The 19,529-nt window shown below is 42.2% G+C and overlaps 1 protein-coding gene across 6 annotated transcripts in view; it reads left to right on the forward strand.

The window, feature by feature from the left end:
• pcdh15a (protocadherin-related 15a) overlaps positions 1 to 19,529 on the forward strand; it is a 267,430-nt gene that overhangs the window by 131,078 nt on the left and 116,823 nt on the right. For all 6 annotated transcript variants that reach the window (XM_048269713.1, XM_048269715.1, XM_048269717.1 and 3 more), the window contains 2 exons: positions 3,752 to 3,958; positions 8,285 to 8,419. In XM_048269713.1, the coding sequence (XP_048125670.1) occupies positions 3,752 to 3,958; positions 8,285 to 8,419 (342 nt within the window). The remainder of the gene's footprint in view (positions 1 to 3,751; positions 3,959 to 8,284; positions 8,420 to 19,529) is intronic.

Raw genomic sequence — 19,529 nt, forward strand, 5'->3', positions numbered from 1 at the left:
TAAGGGGGATGTCCCACTACACTGGCCCCACACTGGATGGGGTGTTGAACGAATCACTCATATCTGCCACCCACTCACTACTCCGGAAAATAACCTCACCTCATTGGAAAGTCGTGTGTATACGTGTGTGTGTGTGTTCCCAGCATATCATACATCACATTTAGCTCTGTGATTCTGCCACACTGTATTATTACTGTACAGCTCAACTAATTGCATCTTTGGTGGTACAAGTGTCGATTAATTGGCTTGTAGAGGTCAGCCCCTACCTGAACCCCAGTTAGCCCGTTGCCCAAGTGGAGTTCCTGTGAGTCGGAGCTACCTAAGACTCATCACACAGGAAGTGCTAAGTGGCAGCGATATTTCCTGGACAGGGCGAAAATGGTGTGTCACGGTGTGAGGTGAGTGTGAAGGATAGCTGTGTGTGTGTGTGTGTGTGTGTGTGTGTGTGTGTGTGTGTGTGTGTGTGTATGTGTGGTGTGTATGTGTGTGTGTGTGTGTATGTGTGGTGTGTGTATGTGAACAGAACACTAGGATAAGATTTGAAGGCCATGGACATACACATTCTTTTGAAAACAGAAATGGTGAGGCAAGGTAGGCAAGAGAGATACATTGTTGGTCAAAACGTTAGCATAAGAACTGGTTGATAATGCTGAATGAAGCACAAAGCTTTACTAAAGCACATCCACTGTTTAAAGTCACAAACACAAATCTAACTAAGGTAACTTTTATGCATCTTGTGAACCTATACATACCGGTAGATATGGCTGTGTAGTCTGTGCCATAACAGTTATTCCTGCAGGCTGCCCATTTTGGCTGTCATACTTTTAAATGGCTTCGCAGGAAGTAGGCCTACATAGACCATAACTTGTACTACTGCCATCTTCTTTAAGAACTTTTCCCAATATTTCCCATAGCTTATATTGCTTTTCCTGAAGGGGTGTCTTTATTATTTTAACTCGCGTCTTCAGCTTCTTTACTGTTAACTTTACTGTATTGATGCTTTACTGTATTGATGCTAGCCTTCTCGTGATATTTTAAGTAGGCCTATTTGTAGAAAATATATATTTAATTAATTTTAACTGACCCGCCCGCAAATGACTCATAACCGCGGGTGACCGCGGGCGACCGCTTAATTTCGGACACACACACACACATACACACACACACACACACACTTGGTCATTGATTGTCTATCTCTGCATAAACAGAGGTTAAATAATTTGTGATGGAATACTTACACATATTAAGATATTGACCCAGTCATATCATGTATGTGTGTGCCTGAGTTTCTTTGTGTCTGTGTCTTCAATCAGCTCTCTGTGCTATTATGTGTATGTGAGAACAATTCAATGTTGTTTATGAGCGCCAAATGTTTTCAGTGGAGGAGACGTATGTGTCCGTGTGTGTGTGTGTTCTCTGGATGCTGATATCTTCACCTCAGTGTATCCATATTTGAAGGGGGAGCACAAATTGCTGGAGTGTCTTGTTGAGACATAATTGAGGCTGGCGTCCGTCCAGAGTGGTGTAATTGAAAACTGTGCCCCTTTTAAGCGCCTGTCCTTGATGCTATTCTGCACCTCAATAAAAGCACTCCCCCTTTAGAGCTGTATATTTGGCAGCGTTATTGTATTGTTGAGCGAGCTTACAGGGGTTGAGGCGTAGAGCTAACTCAATGATGCCGCGTTTGATGTGCTGTTATGTTGGGGATCCAGAATCGATTGACTCCCCAAGACCGTAAACTTGCGGGTCAGCCCAGCACCCACCCAGGGAGTTCATCCCTCAGATCCTGGTCCAGCTCCAGTCTCCGAGCGCTCGTGTGTGTGTGTGTGTGTGTGTGTGTGCCTGCGTGTGTGTGTGTGTTAAGGGTAAGTGTGTCGAGGCGGGTTGAGCAAAAGGTGGAACACTCTCAGGAAGGACAAGGTGGATTTTGTAGAAGATGGGATTTTATTTTTCCCAAAATAAGGCCCGTAGGCAATTAATTGATAATTAAATAATAACAAAGCAAAAAATAAAATAAAAGAATAAGGAAAACAAACTTTTTCAATAAAGAAAATAAACTGACATGATAGTCAAAAAATATCTAGACAATAATCAACACTGACTTTGTACCAGTCAACAATACCTTAGGTAAGAGAGCTACAAGACTCACGTCTAGGGGTGTGACTTTTGAAACCGACGTCTAGAATCAGTGTTGAGGCTTCGAAGCACAAGTGTTTCGAAACACTGCTTCGAAACGTGGTTCAAAACAGCCATGTCATGTGACCACTGCTTCGAAACATCGTTCAAAATCCCCATGTCATGTGACCAAAGTTAAGTGAACCTTGATTGCATTTCACGGTGTCGGCAGGCGTGCCCGCGTTCAATTAACAGTGTAGCTTTCTCTTAAGCAATAACCATGATGGTGTAGTGGTTAGTGAGGGTGTTTTTTGCACGGTAGCCCAGGCTGCTCAAATGTTTCTTCCAGTAGCAGCAACTGGAATCCATGCATTTCCACTGAATTACTTTTGGAATCTGATCCCTTATCATACATGTTCATTCTTACTCGTTGCTCGACTTATCGTGACTAAATTCAAGATGGCTGCAAACGCTAAACTTCGTGAAGATCCTGTCTGTATAAATCGTCTTGTAAGTAAACTACCAGTGCTTTTTCAAAGTTCTCAATGTCTCGTTTTAAATGTCAGGGCCCTCGGAAGTCAACCAATGAAGTGTGGAGATGCAGTACATTGAGCCTCGTAAATGGGTGTAAAACAGTGATTTATTTGCATGGCTAGCCCGATGCCGAAACACCACTATTGAAAAAGCTGTTGGTAGCATCGGCTAACTAGCGCCAGATTTTGGAGTGCAGGGGACAAGCCGAGATGGGCTATGAGACATACGGTCACACTCGGTATCATGTTTCAATACACTTTAGGTCAATATCACACCAGAATTCTCCTTTAACTTCAAATAAACACAACATTGGTGTGACAACACAAGTTTGACGAGTGCTTATTTTAACGTAAATGACAATGAATGGAAATGGAAGATTTTAAACTGTAAAGAGTTGTAATGGATAAAAGTAGCCTAGGCAAATTCACCGTTGTGTAGAAGGTTTTAAGATGTCTAATTAACAGCAACGTGTGTGTGTGTTGTCGCGTCTTGTAGCGCTTGGTATATATGTGTGTATGTGCGCGTGCGTGCGTCTGTGTGCGTGTGTGCATGTTTGTGTGTTTGTGTGTGTGTGTGCGTGCGTGTGTGCGTGCGTGTGTGTGTTTGTGTGTGTGCGCGTGTTTGTGCGTGTGTGTGTGTGTGTGTGTGCTTGTGTACGTGCGTGCGTGTGTGTGTGTGTGTGTGTTTGTGTGCGTGTGTGTGTGTGTGTGTGTGTGTGTTTGTGTGTGTGTGTGTGTGTGTGTGTGTGTGTGTGTTTGTGTGTGTGTCTTTATACCCTGTGGTCGTATCTTGTGGCTCCCCGCTGCACACTCCCTTCATTACCGCTTTGATTACAGCTCTCTTGATGGACGGACCATTATGATTTGCAATTTCATTGAGACTTTCTCTCCCTCTCTCTGTATCTTCCTTTCTCTCTCTCTATCTCTCTCTCTCTATCTCTTTCTTTCTCAGTTGTGTGTTAAAATGCACTGTGTGTTTAGGTTGTAATGCCTGTGTCTGTGTGTGTGTGTGTGTGTGTGTGTGTGTGTGTGTGTGTGTGTGTGTGTGTGTGTGTGTGTGTTTCATGTTGTAATGCCCTTGATTTTATTTATTTATCCTAAAGGCTGAACAGGACAATGGGCACCCGCTGCCGGCCTTTGTTGACCTGGTCATCGAGATTCTGGACGAGAACAATATGGCGCCCTACTTCCTGCAGGCCTCGTACCAGGGCTACATCAGCGAAGCCTCTCCTGTGGGAACCACCATCTCCGCCAGTGGCAATCTCACCACTCCACTTGGCATCGTTGCCCTCGACAACGACATCGAAGAGGTGCGGGACATTTCTAGGATGTGATTGTGCTGCTTGGTGCCACTTTGGTTATGACATGTCTGAAATAGCAAGCTCACGTTAAAGAGTTGAGTCAGAATTTGAGAAAGGGGTGGGGGGCTGACAATATAATTATGTAGTCCGAGGAGAAATGATGAATTTTGAGCACACTTTCAGCATTTCAGCTGACAAGCTGTAATCACGACTTCCAGGAAAAATGTCTGACTATGGGGACAGTCCTTTGTTCTGGCTCTTCTTGGGTTATTTTCCTCCCATCTTTTATAGCAAGATGTGTGATAGATACGTGTGCGTTACACCACGAATAATCACAGCAAGTCCTTATCGACTGGCTGTGTTTTAATTGTGACATTTCATTACGTTTGATTTCATTTCTGTTCAGTCATTGTCATGTTTTTTTCCATTGTCATTCCATTAACTTACTGTAAACATATGGAGTTACATTTGTTCCACTTTTATGAGCGAGCAGTAGCACAATTTGAGCGCAGAAAAATATTTTGAGCGAGCACACAAATTATATTTTGAGGTAAAATTAAACTCTAGCTAGTACTGGGCCGTATACCGGTTCACACCGTATACCGGTGTATATTTTCGTTATGATATTAATTTTTAATATACCGCCATACCGGTGTATTTTATTACACAATGTTTGGAATGCTGCGCCGCGCGACAGTGTTTCAGACGGGACTTTTTTCACACGCACGCATGGTGCCACTGCGAGGCATAGTGAGGGTAAACACAAAACACAAGTTTTTCCCCTGAAGTATGACCCTTAAGGCTTAATTTCTCCTTAGGTAGGGGGTTTATTTAAGGGTGTTGCACAGAATACTTTAAATTGTTTCTTTAGTTAAGGAAAAACGTTAAGGGATACTGCATTGAAAGGGATTTACCGTCACAAACATTCTATTGAGATTGTTCAACAGCTGTAACTAGCTGGCTAGTAGGTGATGTCGTTAGTTAGCAACCCACTGAACACAGTGAAGTTTAATGTTCTTATTATTCATCTCACCTTAAGAATATTCGCTGAAATTATCCAGGTAGCAAGTAAAGCATGTTATAGACATGCACTGAGCAATACTAGCTGGCTTATTAGAAATGATCCTGACTGTCATCAGTGCACCAAAACAAACTTTTTTGTAAATGTTTTGTCTAGCGAACCGAACCGAAGCTCATGGCAGGCTAACAAGACATCCACATCCACATGAAGTTAACGTTAGCCTACCACTAACGTCATGTAAACCACACAATAACATTAAGGCATGTTTCTGATAGGCCTATTTGACAGAGTAGGCTAAGCATATTAGCAGGGAGGTTTTATTTTAAATTGTATAATTTTCAAAAAAAGTATAATTATTGCAAGTTGCACTACTTTTTGTATTGGTTTTATACAAGATGTTTGTGAAATTTGCACAGTAAAAGTTCTGTATTTTGACAGCAATTGTCTTTGCATTCTGATTAGATTCTTCATTAGAGTGGCTCTTTGTAAACAGCATAATTTTCTGGGGCCATGCAAAACTGCATTAGCCTACCACTAGTGTGGAGTTATTCTACTTCATGACAGTAAAATTGACCATCCTTAGTCAATGTAGAAAATGCTGTGAACATCTTATTATGCATGAAAAAAAAATACCGTCATATACCGTGAAACCGCAAGAATTTTGAAAAATACCGTGATATACATTTTTGGTCATACCGCCCAGCACTAACTCGAGCACAAAAAAAACTTGTAGTTGAGCAAACAGGAATCAATGTTGTGCTCCACAAATGTCTTTGCCTGTTTGCTAATATCAATATGTATGTGCAACATCAGCCCCTTTTCTTTCAGTTTCACTGTACGTGCTCATATAAACTGTTCCTCCACTCGCTCAGGAGATATCGGTCGCGCTCGCTCAACTTAATCTGTGTGCACGCTCAAAACTGTCGACAGCGTTACGTTTGTTCCACAATTGTCAACCAATCAGAAAATTCAGGGGCTGAAGTCCAATTCTCATTGGCTGCTGAAGTCCACAACGCTAATGTTGCACATCCATATTGATATTAATAAACAGGCAAAGACATTTGTGGAGCACAACATAGATTCCTGTTTGTTCAACTACAACTTTTGTGCTCGAGTTTCAATTTTCCTCAAAATATAATTTGTGTGCTCGCTCAAAATATTTGTCTGCGCTCAAATTGTGCTACTGTGGTTTCGAGTTCAGTGGATTTCTCACTGGTGTAGATGTGCTCTTGTCAAGCTGGGCTTTTGATTCAAGCCTCACCAGTCATTGTGTTATTTCGCCTGGGTGAAATCAATTGGACTATTAAGTTCACTTCGTGCCCACACAAGTGCTCTTGTCCAGCATGATGAAAGGGCAGTGTGTTGAAAGACACTGTGAGCGGTGGATGATACGGAGTTGGCGCAGCACAGCATGCTGGGAAACTCCACACAGCCTCATCCAACTCTCAGTCATTTGATGTAACTTGATGCAAGAAGGAATAGATCGAGATATTTGGGGGCAGCCGTGGCCTACTGGTTAGCGCTTGTAGGACTTGTAACCGGAGGGTTGCCGGTTCGAACCCCGACCAGTAGGCACGGCTGAAGTGCCCTAGAGCAAGGCACCTAACCCCTCACTGCTCCCCGAGCGCTGCTGTTGTTGCAGGCAGCTCACTGCGCCGGGATTAGTGTGTGCTTCACCTCACTGTGTGCTGTGTGTGTTTCACTACTTCACGGATTGGGATAAATGCAGAGACCAAATTTCCCTCACGGGATCACACGAGTATATATACTATACTAATATTTGAAAAGAGATGGCTATTGTCTTAAATACACAAATAGTATTGAAGAGCGAGAGTCACAAATGGAAAATTATCTATTTTTATCTGCAAGACCCATACTCCATTTGAAGAACTGATTTGTGGAAGAAGAAAAAAGAATCTGTGGGAAAGTGGATTTGTAATTGACATGCTGCTCGGTATAATGCCAGACATTTTGAAGTGGTCTTCTCTGAAAGGAGAGCGCTGTGAACTTCATTCAGAGGCAGTGAGAGAGCAAGGCCATAGATTTTAGGATCATTTGGATTCCATTCCCTGAAATATTTTGGGGTAATCATCGTCACACCGCCCTGTGGGCACCTGCTTATTACGTCGCCCAAGTTCTTTTTTTGGAATGAGAGTGTTGTCGTTTTGTATTCGCCAGAGATCAAATCCAATGTGTTTCATATTCTCCATCCACAGCTGAAACCTGGAGACACTCCTGTAGGTATTGCAGAGAGCTGCTGAGAGTGTTGTGTCTCTGTGTGTTACTTTCTCTTTCTATCTTTCTTTTTCTTTCTTTCTACCTTATTTCTTTCTTTCTTTCTTTCTTTCTTTCTATCCAAAACCTCCATATTTTACATGGTTAATCTGTTCAAGGGTGGAATTAATGGAAGAGCCCTTGGAACAGATGGTGTTTTGCATGGGTTTTGTAAGAGGTATAATGGCATGACTGTGCTTACTTTTGCAGTGTTTTATTGTTGTCTCTCACCTCTCTTCTTTGCAAATGGTATGCATTGCAGATGTGTACTTACGTAGGTCTTCCAGTGAATATTTAGCCTGCAACACTAATGTATGTAGTTAGGATCTGTATAAACACACACACACACACACACACACACACACACACACACACACACACATATACAGTACACACACAAACACACACACACACATTTCCCCCTCCTCTTCCTTGAGTCATTATCCCCGACTCCTGCTTTGTTGGAGTATAACAACCTACCTTGATGAAAGTATCAAAGCAGATTTGATGGGTCGATCTAAATAAATCCATATTGAAGCTAATGTGGAAGTTTAGTAAACACGTTCAGCTCATTGATAAACACGACTCCCTCTAACAAGCCAAACCAAAGCGTCTTTGCTGACGAGTCACTTTTGGTTAGGCTCTCACGATTGATTGGGTGTGCAGCCACATGCGCACACACACGCACACACAAACACACACATACACACACATACACACACACACATTGCTGACAAATATTAGATGCAACAGCTTTCTAGTTATTTTGGAGAAATTCAATGAATACATTTCCAGATTTCTTTGTTTGACACACTATTAGCATATGTTTATTGTACAATAACTAAACACAAGCTGTTTACTCATATGGAGAAAGCAAAGAGGAGATAGATACAGACGTTTCCTTCTAGCAAGTCACAGTGTAAGTATGTATATATTATGTATATTAGTTTTTACTGTGTGTGTGTGTGTGTGTGTGTGTGTGTGTGTGTGTGTGCGTGTGTGTGCGTGTGTGTGCGTGCGTCTGCGTGTGTGCATTTCAGACAAAAGACCCAGAGCTCCTGATGCAGCTAGGAGACTTCAAGTCCATCTTCACCATCACCCCCACGGGGATCAGACGCTACCTCACCCTTCTCAAACCCGTGGACCGGGAGAAACAGATGACCTACACCTTCACGGTACTGCATGCCACTACACTCCATATGCCGCTACAGTACAGCAACAGCTCTTTACTGTACAGCTCTGTGAACATGGCGCCGCTAGCTAAGAGACATTGGCAGACACATGCATCAGAGTGTATAATTCTGAGGTATTCTGACTGTATTCTGATGTGTTCCTATATACACTGAGATAGAATTCCACATTTTTATTGTCATTGTTATTATTTAGTAGAGGTGGTATTCAGAGAAAAGCTTTTCCAGGAAAGGTGCATGTTTTGCTCTGCATGTGGGTCAGGGTAATTGCATTCCCATTCATAGCCTGGTACTCATCTGAACCTCACTCAGCCAGGCAATAACAGCAGTGTGGGAGGACAGGCCCCTTTCAGTGTTAAATGCGTGTTAAATGGCCTTGAAGGGACAGCTAAACATGTCTTTGGTGGTTACAGCTTCACAGCCTCGTAGCCTCACAGTGACACACAGAAGGACGTTATTAACAAGTTGATGAGAGAGAGGAACTAACTCACACACACACACACACACACACACACACACACACACACACACACACACACACACACACACACACACACACACACACACACACACAGACACACACACACACAGTGGGTCCCAGTTAAGTTTGGACGGGTTCCTTCATGAATCACGCACCCCATTTTCTCAGCAGAAATGGCACAAACTGCAGTTGACACAAACAACCACAAGGTGTCACTTGGGAGTTCTGCCACTACTATTTTTGATGCGACTTGACTTACTGCTTCCATGACGCAGCGAGGGCACGGGAACTTAAATTGATCACGGTAGTTTAAGCTTACACTTGACAAAACATTCTAATATGAAAATGTAGATGCAATTGTTGTAAAATGGTGCAGCTCCTTTAAGAAAGCACCGTGCGCAGGGATGGAGAGAGAGAAAGCGAGAGGGGATGTGTGTGTTAAAACTTAGATGCGTGTGGAAAAAGTACATGCTGTTGAGACTGGAGTGAGTCATGTTCAAAATAATGCAAAAAATAAATCCGCAGATAAAACCAATTATCCTCATTCATTGCAACCTCAGCATGCCTGCTTGCCGACGTTCAAACGAAAAAGATATCAAAGCACCTTTTGCGTTTGAATGTAGCACGAAAAAATGTTTAAACAGCTAGACAAATGATTTAGCTAATTGATTATAGCCTGTACACCAGCAATTGTTGAACATTTACCTGTACAAGTACATTGACAGTAGCCCAGCCTAACAGCATGTTGTAGGCTATAGAAATTTCACTTAAATTGCAATCGCAACATGCCTGCTTGCCGACGTTCAAACGACAACGAAAAAGATATCAAAGCAACAAGAGGGTTGAGTCTGAATGACACTGAGTTTTAGACACTGAGTTTTTGAAGTTAAGAAATATTTTCGTATAAAAATGGCATTCTTCAATCTCCTTCACTGACGCCTATGGAAAAGGCTTAACGTCCCAAAACAACAATCAATGATCATCAAATTTCTCTCTCATATTGCTCCTCATAACCGATTGAACGAAGCTTCCCGAACTTTGAAATTGCGATCAGTGACTGGCATCGGGTGAACGAAGCTTTTTTAAATTTAACAGGCTATTAAAAACTATTTGCGCACCTCCATGTCACAGGAGAGACTGGGCTCTCCCTTCTATGAATTGAAAAATTCCTGCATTCCTGCAAACCTGCAAACTGGCCTATGATTTCATTGCTGAGTTTGCGGCAAAGCAAGAAAATGTTTTTTTTTCCTGAGTCAGGATATGGCGAGTCAGTGTCATTTATTTGTCCAATGTTAGCCTACAGACCAATAGCCTACATCTTATCAATAGTTTGAATGTCGTGTGTGTTTCTGCTCATTGACAAATACCGTTCAGCACAATGATTAATGCCCAATTAATTCCCCCTGTTAAAGTGTTCGCCTTTGTTACACTATTTGGTTTCGTGATGTAGCCTATGATACACCATATGGACAAATATGTGACTCAGCTAATGTTCGGTGTTTCCCATACATTGATTTATTTGTGGCGGCCCACCACAATATCAACATTGACCACCACACAATGATTTTCCTGGTTGTACTAAATTGTGCTAAAATCTGGTTAGAATCATAACCGCGCTGCACTAATTTGTTAAAAACTGTTGCATTCGAGTTAATTCTGCAAACCTACAGTACCACCACAAATAGAATTCAATTCTGTGGGAAACACTGATGTTATAGGCTATACAATTGAATTTCCCCTCTTAAATACAAGCTGATGTAGCTTATTAGACTAGGCTACTATTGAAAATACACCGACGGTAGCCTTGGCTATGTGTAAAGTAAGCTATCGCATGATTTCATGCACATAAGTGAAAAGGGCCTTGCATCTTTCAAGTTCGCACAGGGCCTCGCACCCCCTTGCGACGGCTCTGCAGCTCCTCCTAAGACAGCGAGGGAAAAAGTTAAAATACGCGATAAACCCGGGAAAAGTTGACAGGTTTGTTTCGGTCCCGGTGATTATTTGTGAAATTGTGCAAACGACAGCCTTTTCAAGGCATTTCAAGGAAGGAGTCGTAGCATGCAAGCTCCCAAATTGACCCAGTAGCCTAAGGCATCAATAAATTGTTGGGAATGGGGAGGGTCATGCGTTTTTTCTCAATCACTTTGGAGGGTCATAGAAAAAAAAATTGCTGGCAAGGGAGGGTCACTTCTTTTTTGACTAACGCTCCCAAAACTCCTCCAGTAGCCCCTTAAATAAATAACGAACAGTCCCTAATTGATTAATAGCCTGTAGGCCTACACCAGCAATTGTTGAACATTGACCTGTACAGGACATTGACAGTAGCCCAGCCTAACAAGCAAATGTTGCAAAAGACATCAAAAGACGCAATTAATCAGAAATAAATAATGTAATCTGCATCGCTTTATTTAACAAACTGCAAGCAACAAGAGGATTGAGTTCGCTATGAGGCCAAACCCAAGAGTAGAGCCTATCTGTTAAGGCAGTTGACAGGATATGGTAACGAGCTGTGTGCGCCTGGAAAGACGATAGAAGATGCTTTCTGAATAGCATAGCGAAGACGGCTCTGGTCATCCCATACCCACCCCCACTTCCTGTAGCCTACCATTATGAAGGCCTGCGGGGAGTAGCCTAAAGCTTTTTCACGTTAAGCCCCCCTCCCCCATCCCCTTCTTTCACAAGCAGTGGGGGAGCGCGGGGCACAAAGTAACACTTTTTGGCTTTGGCTAAATATTTCTAAAATCATTTGAGTTTCACTAGTCACATGTTTTAATAAGCAACACTTGTTATTGAACTAGATAACAGACGTGTGTCGAAAATTGACTTTATTTTCCATACGGAGAAATAACATATGCAGAGTCTAACCAAGGTCAATCTTGGCAAAAAAAAGCTCTCAAACCTGAAAACACATGAGGCAAAAGTGCAAAACATCACAAAACTAACTAAACTAACAGGCACATATTTTGTATTGCAATCATTGCAGCCTACAGTTGTAACAGCGTGTTACAACTAACCCTGCTGGGTCACTTTCTTTTAAGATAAGATAGCTCCTATGTGTTGACTACATGTTTCAAAACTGTCAAAATTTTTAGCCTACAAGACGATTATAAGTCAGTGAGCTGCACCCACAACTCAGTAATCGAAAGACAAGTTGCCTACCACCTATTTACGTTGATGCCTTCAAAAGACGTTTTGCTGTAGGCCTAGATCTACGTGAAAACACGTCCATACGGACTGAAAATTTGTGGAACACCGTCTCATAGTAATGTGGTTAACTGACCAATATGTCCCGATCAACCATCTGCAACTAGGAAAAAAGTCCATGTTACATTTAACCCCGTGTTACTTTGTGCCCGCGCTCCCCTGCAGCTTTCTGAAGCGGTGTTTCTGAAGCTGTAGGCCTAAACATACCACCTTGACATCAAAAAGCTTAATGTAGCTTATGTCCCAAAACGGCAACAAGTCGTTTTAATCCCCGTATGCGCTCATTATAAGGAACGTTTAACGTGTCACAAAAACAGCTATCAATTAATCACCAAACGTCTTATAAACAAGTCTTGCCAGGAGCAACACCTTGCAAAAAATGATAACAATAGGCCTAGGCCTTTATACGGCTTTGCTCCTGCCTAGATTCAACTCAGAACTGCCTGAAAGTTGCAGACTTGTTCTGGAAATACGTGCATTAACCCACTCGACCGTCAGACATCGAGTAGGCCTATAGGGTAAGACTGTAGCCTACACTGGTTGCTGTGGCACAGTCTTGAGTGACCGAATTTGTTTTCCTTTGTCATATGAATGCTGTCATTTTGTTAACATTACTCTTAAGGAGATGCTGTAGGCAAAGGCTATATTTTAACCTTGTTAGTGTAGGAAAAAAAACAGAACACGACTTTATTTTTCCAGTGAGACGCTGCAACAACCCAAACAACCGGTAGATGGCTCAAGTGAGCAGGGTGTCTCGTAAAAAGAAATGGAGCCTGGAAAACCCTACACAGACTTCACTACATACTTTAGCAGACTGGTTTAGAAATAATTTAATAGCCAGAAATATGCCTGCCCTGCCCTAATAAAGAAATATTTGGTTAACTGCAAGTGAATCCCGTTTGCAGCCGTGAGAAGAAACGCAGGAAAAATTAAACATTCTGGTTTTCTCTCGAAAAACCGATGATAGACAGACATAATTTGGACAAAATATAGAGCATATTAACCTCCGTTGCTCAGCCAAATGCCTTCCTGTTACATCCTGTTATCACAGAGTTAGCCTACAGGCGATAAACGATTTTTGATGGTGCAAGTTTACTTCATTAGCTTTTTTTTTTTTGACTATTAAAGAGTGTTTTTCATTTAAAGGTTTGACTTTGTGCTTATTCAGTAGAGCATTTAGTGCTCTCCCCAATCCCCTGACGCTCACATTGCATGTTTGTTTGTAATGGATGCAACCGCTGAGATAGGCTATCGCTTGACGGCAATGAGTTGTTAACAGACATGAACCAAGACATATAGCCCAGCAGCAATCTAGGGACTGTTTGTTATTTATTGAAGGGGCCACCGGAGGAAATTTTGAGTGCTTTAGTTGTAAGTTGCATGACCCTCTCTTGCCTGCTAGAAATTGTTCAATGACCCTCCGACAGAATTGTTAAAAAAGACATGACCCTCCCCTGCCAATTGTCGCTGTCTTCCCGCCCGCACATCCACACACTGTGATAACGTTCTTAAATCCATCTTTCCCGTGGAGCTTGCATGCTACCAGTCCTTCCTTTTCAAATGTGTTGCTCCTGTTTGCACAATTTCACAAATAATCATATGTGATTAATAATATGACAAATAATCCCTGTGCACGGGACCAAACAATGCATGCCAACTTTTTTCTGTGTTTATCACATATTTTAACTTTCCCCGCTTCTACTTACCGCTTTTAATGTTTTCCCCGTGAATATCCCATATTTTAATACTCTAATAACAGCCCTGCCATCGGGCCTGTCTCTGTGTTGCCCTGTTGCTACCCCCTTGCCCTTCCAACGAAACAGATGTCTTCAAATCATCGTTTTCCTTGCTTGAAGGCTTAACTTAGAGTGATGTTAACCTATTTAAGTTTAACGGCGTGATTGTCGTGGAGAGCACGATTCATTGGCGCTTGCATGTTCGGCCTTATGTCTACGCGGCGCACCTGAGGATACTCAGCTACAAGAGAAAGAATTTCCCCTGTTTGTATGTTCACTGCAAGTTGGCCTACCATAACCTACCAACTCTGCACTGTAGACCCTAACTGGCTATTTATATTTTTCTGTTACAGTTAGGTTACTGTCAGTGACTGCCGTGAGAGAAGAGGGTTCTGTGTTTCGTTCATGTCAGTGACTGACGCGAGAGAAGCGGGTCTGTGTTGTGTTGCGCTATGCTAATTTATTTTTATTGGGCATACCGTGCCGTGCCATCCACAGCTCTTCAGTTCTGACAAAGCCAAAATTACTCCTTTTGAAACAATGAGTGCAGGAAGTGCGTTTGTATGGTTATATTGCTTGACGGGGGGGGATCCCAAGCAGCTTTCAGCCATAAGGCTACTTTGAGAACATTTCAATTCACCCAAAACTAATATTCAAAATGGTGAAAACTATTTCGGCATAGCCTATAAAGCAGTTTAATTAAATGGAATGTTAGTTGTAAACAAATGAGCTACTTGGTGAGGCTTGGCCTCACAGATGTAGCCTGGAAACCAGACTCTCTGACTTCGCAGAGAGTCAGGCCTAGATCCATAGGCATTCGTTTATTTCCGGGTGGGAGGGCACAGTTTTGAGGTTTAAAATCATTGGAGTTCCTTTGAACCGCTTTGAACCAATCACTAACAACCGGCGTTTCGTCATACAGAGACGTTTCTCTGCAGCACGCCCATAACAAGCACGGGTGCATCTTATCAGCAAACAATCACACCTTTCATCTGCGTAACTCTTGCCAAAACGCATCATATAGTGTTTTGTGAATGTACCCAAGTCAAACTTTCATATAAATGCATAAGTACTTCAAAGCCACTTTTAAGCTTGTATGCGCTTGTCGCTTTCGGGTGAAATTACCTTTGAATGGGATTCCTATAGGGCTACTACTTTTTGATATATCGCTGTTAAAAATCGCTATTTTTCTAATATTATGAAGGCTCGACACAACATGAGACTTTGATCGGTAATATCAGTGTCTTACATGAACTGAGCATTGAGAATATTGTTGGTGTACACAGAGTTTACTAAAGAGAGGTTTTGAACAACTCGCCTTGTTTTTTCTGCTCTGCCATCTTGCAAGGAGTGAGTTGTCCAAAATCTTTCTTTTTAGTAAACTATGTGTACACGAACAATGTTCTTAATGCTCGAAGTTCATATGTAGAGACACTGATGATGCTTTGATCAAAGTTTTAAGTTATGTCGAGCCTTCTTAGTGTTTGAAAAATAGCAATTTTGACCCGACCATGTAGCCTACTAAACTACAGTTTGACTCGGGTACGTTCGTAGCCTTTAGTGACAAAATCTATGACTAAAGTTTAGCTGACGATATAACATCCTACTCCACTGTGACTTCGTTCGTGACACTCCTGTTAATAGGCTAAACTATTATTTAAATTTGCTCAAAGATTTCATAAGTATAAGTCCTTTTCGCTCCCTACGTTGATGTATTCCAAGCGATCTGCTTCAGGGCGGGACGAGTAATTGAAACACCATGCCTGGGTAGGCTAATGTAATCGCTCTCAGGGACGCCCACTGTTCGCTGGTTGGTCGGCTGCCCAACTGCCAAAGTAAACGAGCGTGAATCAACCTATTCCAGACGGAGTACTGTAGGGAAAAGAAATCGACCGGAAGTACGTAGACAGGCCAAGGCCAGGCTATCACAGATGCGCTCGTGTCTTAGATGGCAGGAAAAATCTTCACGATAGGCCTATTAACTAACCACCCGATTCACGTTGGCTGGGGGGAAGGGGGGCCATCAGACATTTGTGCCCAGTTAATCCGGCCCTGCCCCCAACAAATCACACCTTCCCACCTCTGACAGCTTAAAAGAAGTCAAGAGGACTCCTTACTCACAGACCTATTCACAAACCTGCGGCATTTCGCCGTGTTTTGAAATCCTATGCAGCTACAGGAGCTTCCAATCGTGAGGAAGCAATTTTGCATTTTAGGCATAACTAACGCCGCCAACAACAACCAAAACTAGGCTAATCATTGTCAACATGTAAATTTAATGTAACATTATTGTGAATCAAATTAAAATGTTCTCTTTTGCAAACGTAGGCATAGTAACAGAATAATTTAATAATGTTACAAAGATACTACATCAATCCGTATGTTTCATTAGGCTACTAATTTTTTCGCAAAAAGTAATTCACGAAGCATTTTAGACCTAAAAGTCTGGGACAGCTTAAGTCGAGAGGACTCCTAACTCACTAAGACCTATTCATAAACAGCTTTTTTGTGGCATTTTACGCTATGATGTTTTGAAATGCGATGCTAACAGGAGCTTCCAATCGCGAGGAACAATTTTGCATTCATAAAAGGGATGCAATAATGCCACCAACAACAACCAAAACTACTCATTGTTAACATGTAAATGAAATGTAACGTTTCATTGTGAATCAAATTAAAATGTTCTCCTCTTTGCAAATGTAGCCTAGGGATATGGTGACAGATTAATTTAATAATGTTGCAAAGGTAGGCTACTGCATCAACCCATAGGCCTATGTTTCATTAGGCTACTAGGCTATTTGTTTTGCCTTACTCTTTATTCATTTAGGCTAGGCCTTTTTATTCAGTTATTAATCATCTTCAAAATGAGGACCAGTGTTTTGTCAAATTGCAAATAGCTATTCGTTTTAACGATTTTTTTTTATGATAGTATGAAGTGCTTTTTGTATAGGCTACTATCTTAATCTTGGAATATGGGGAGGGAAGTGGCGCGTCTGCAGTCAGCCAAATATTTGTTATTATGTAATTCTGCGGCATAAAGCAGATGTTTGTTTATTGTACAGAGAAATAAAAATGACATGTCAAGCAGTCAATTGACTACATTGCAGTCAAGAAGTAGGGCAAATTAAGACACTGTTTTGATTTGCGTAGTTGCGTTACCCCCAACACTGACAATAACATAGACAGCAAATCAAGATATTTTTTTGTTTTGTGGAGCGGCACCGATAGGCTATCAAAAGCAGATTTCGATTTTCGCTACCACCGTGTAGTCAAGCCTTAAGCCATACCCAAGTAGCCTTAAACCTTAATTACGATTTATTTTGTTATTGAATTCGTAGGCTGGGATTCCTCTCGGTAACAATTACGTTTAAAGGTAGCCTAGCCTCCTGCTTTTTCAGAAGGGGCGGCAGTCAGGCTACTGACAGAGCGATGTACAGTGGCAGAGCGACGCACAGTGGCTGAAAGTGGTACTAAAGCTTCAAGCAGCTTCACGCCTCGTAATGCGCGACTGAAGTGGCCATTTGAAAGCGATGGCCACTGTATTCATGAGGTTTCTGGGCAGCATATTTATGTTCTGTTAGCAAGCGAACTTCTCATGACTGCCGACAAAGTCTACTGCCAGCTGACGAAGCTCTCATTTTAAAACATTACTGAGAGACAGGCACTGTACAATCAAGAAATCTTGCCACTGAATCCAAAGCTATGTTTAACATTATGTACAAAGCTTATAGGCTACAGTGGACTAGCATGTTGCAGGGGCTGCTAAAAACACAGAGAAACAAACTGAAAACTCGGCCAATCACAGCCCTTGCTCGGCCAATCACAGCCTCTTGCTGTCCAGTTCGACCGCAGAACGCCACAGCGGACTATGCTGCCCCCAAGCGGCTGCAGTTGTACTTACATTTCACCCAGCTGCGTGAATCCCCTTGATCGTGAATGAAGTGTCAATTTTTAACTGGGACCCACTGTATTATATAAACACACACACACACACACACACACAGACACACACACATATTATATACACACACACAGACACACACACACACACACACACACACACACACACACACATACACAACCTCTCTACACACTGCTAATGCACATGCTGAGATGATGATGTAGAGGGCACACTGATACAAATTCACAGCATGTTGCTTGTGCAGTGTGTGATACCAGCTCCTTGAAGAATACCCCCACTTTTTGACAACAGTGAAGAACATCTTGCATATTATTTCCACTGGGCCACTCAAGTGTCTTAGCACATAAATATTTCAGCGCAAAGTGTTAAAGATGGCGTACAGCGTGAGATAGGATCAGTTACTGAAAACCGACAGGAGGAGAGGCAGAATGGGGGAGGGACACCGATTGAAGGAGGACGAGAATCTGTATTGTCCAGGGGTTGTGTTTGCCTGTGTGGGGACATGCAGCTCTCCACACTGTCACAAACAATGTTATCCAGCCTGTTTGATTTCCCAAACATGGAGGCATTCCTTGACTGCTCAGTTGTGCTTTTACATTTACATGTATTCATTTAGCAGATACTTTTATCCAAAGTGTAAAAGGAAAGGAAAAACATTCCAGATACAATGCAGATGAAACCTTAGGTAACAATGAATGCCACATCAGGCAATACTATCACCAGAGTATAAGAGTGCAGAAGTTATAAGAACTAAAGTCAAAGTGTTGTAGGAGGAGAATGTGATCCCAGCTCTTCAGAGAATATCTCTTCTTGTAGCACTAATTACAACTAGCCTTGCTAATTCTAGCACTTATCCCCTGAATAGAACTGACACTTGACTGTATAAAAACAGCACTCACTGATGCATTAACTTGTTCTTATTGTACTCTACCTTTTGAATTGTTTTAAATAGTTTTAGAATGGTTGGGAGAAGTGTTAAACTGTTTATCATGTTGTAAGTCGCTTTGATTAAAAATGCGTCAGCCAAATGTAATGTCATGTAAAGTAATGTAAAAGAAGGAGGTGGAAGAGGAAAGAAAGGCAATAGTTGGAACCTCAGAACAGTTGGGTCTTAAAGAGCCTTTTGAAGATAGAGAGGTACGCCCCCCTGCTTTGGTCTGCACTTGGCAGGTCGTTCCACCATCGGGGGACTGCAAATTAAAAAGGTCTTTATTGGCGTGTGTGTAGGGCAGCCGTGCCAAATGACGTTCCTTCCTTAGAACACAGCGGCCGAGGGCTAACAGAAGCCTTTATGAGCGCATTCAAGTAGGTGGTAGCAGACCCAGCCATCCCTTTGTAAGCAAGCAGTAGTGACATGAATTTGATGTGGGTGGCTAAGGGTAGCCATTGGAGCTAAGTGAACAGCAGGGTAGCGCGTGCCCTTTTGGGGTGATCGAAATCCAGACACGCTCCCGCGCTGTGGACCATCTGTCGCAGTTTCACCACACAAGCCGTGGAAGGCCTGTGAGGAGGTGTTGCAGTAGTCGAGGCAAGAAATGCTTTGTGCCTAATCTGGGTATCCAGAAGTTCGCATCATGCTGAACAAACTACTTTGTGCCAAGAGCTGGATTATGTGTTGGTTTAGGTACAGCCTGATTTTTCTACATTTCTTGTTCATCTCCCATCAACAGCTCCCAGTTATGGACAGGTTTCTGCAGCATCATTTAGAAGAACATTAGTAACAATGTCCAAAGTATCTTTCAGTGTATTAGG

Source organism: Alosa alosa, chromosome 18 (assembly GCF_017589495.1).
Source record: "Alosa alosa isolate M-15738 ecotype Scorff River chromosome 18, AALO_Geno_1.1, whole genome shotgun sequence".
Taxonomy (NCBI): Eukaryota; Metazoa; Chordata; class Actinopteri; order Clupeiformes; family Clupeidae; genus Alosa; species Alosa alosa.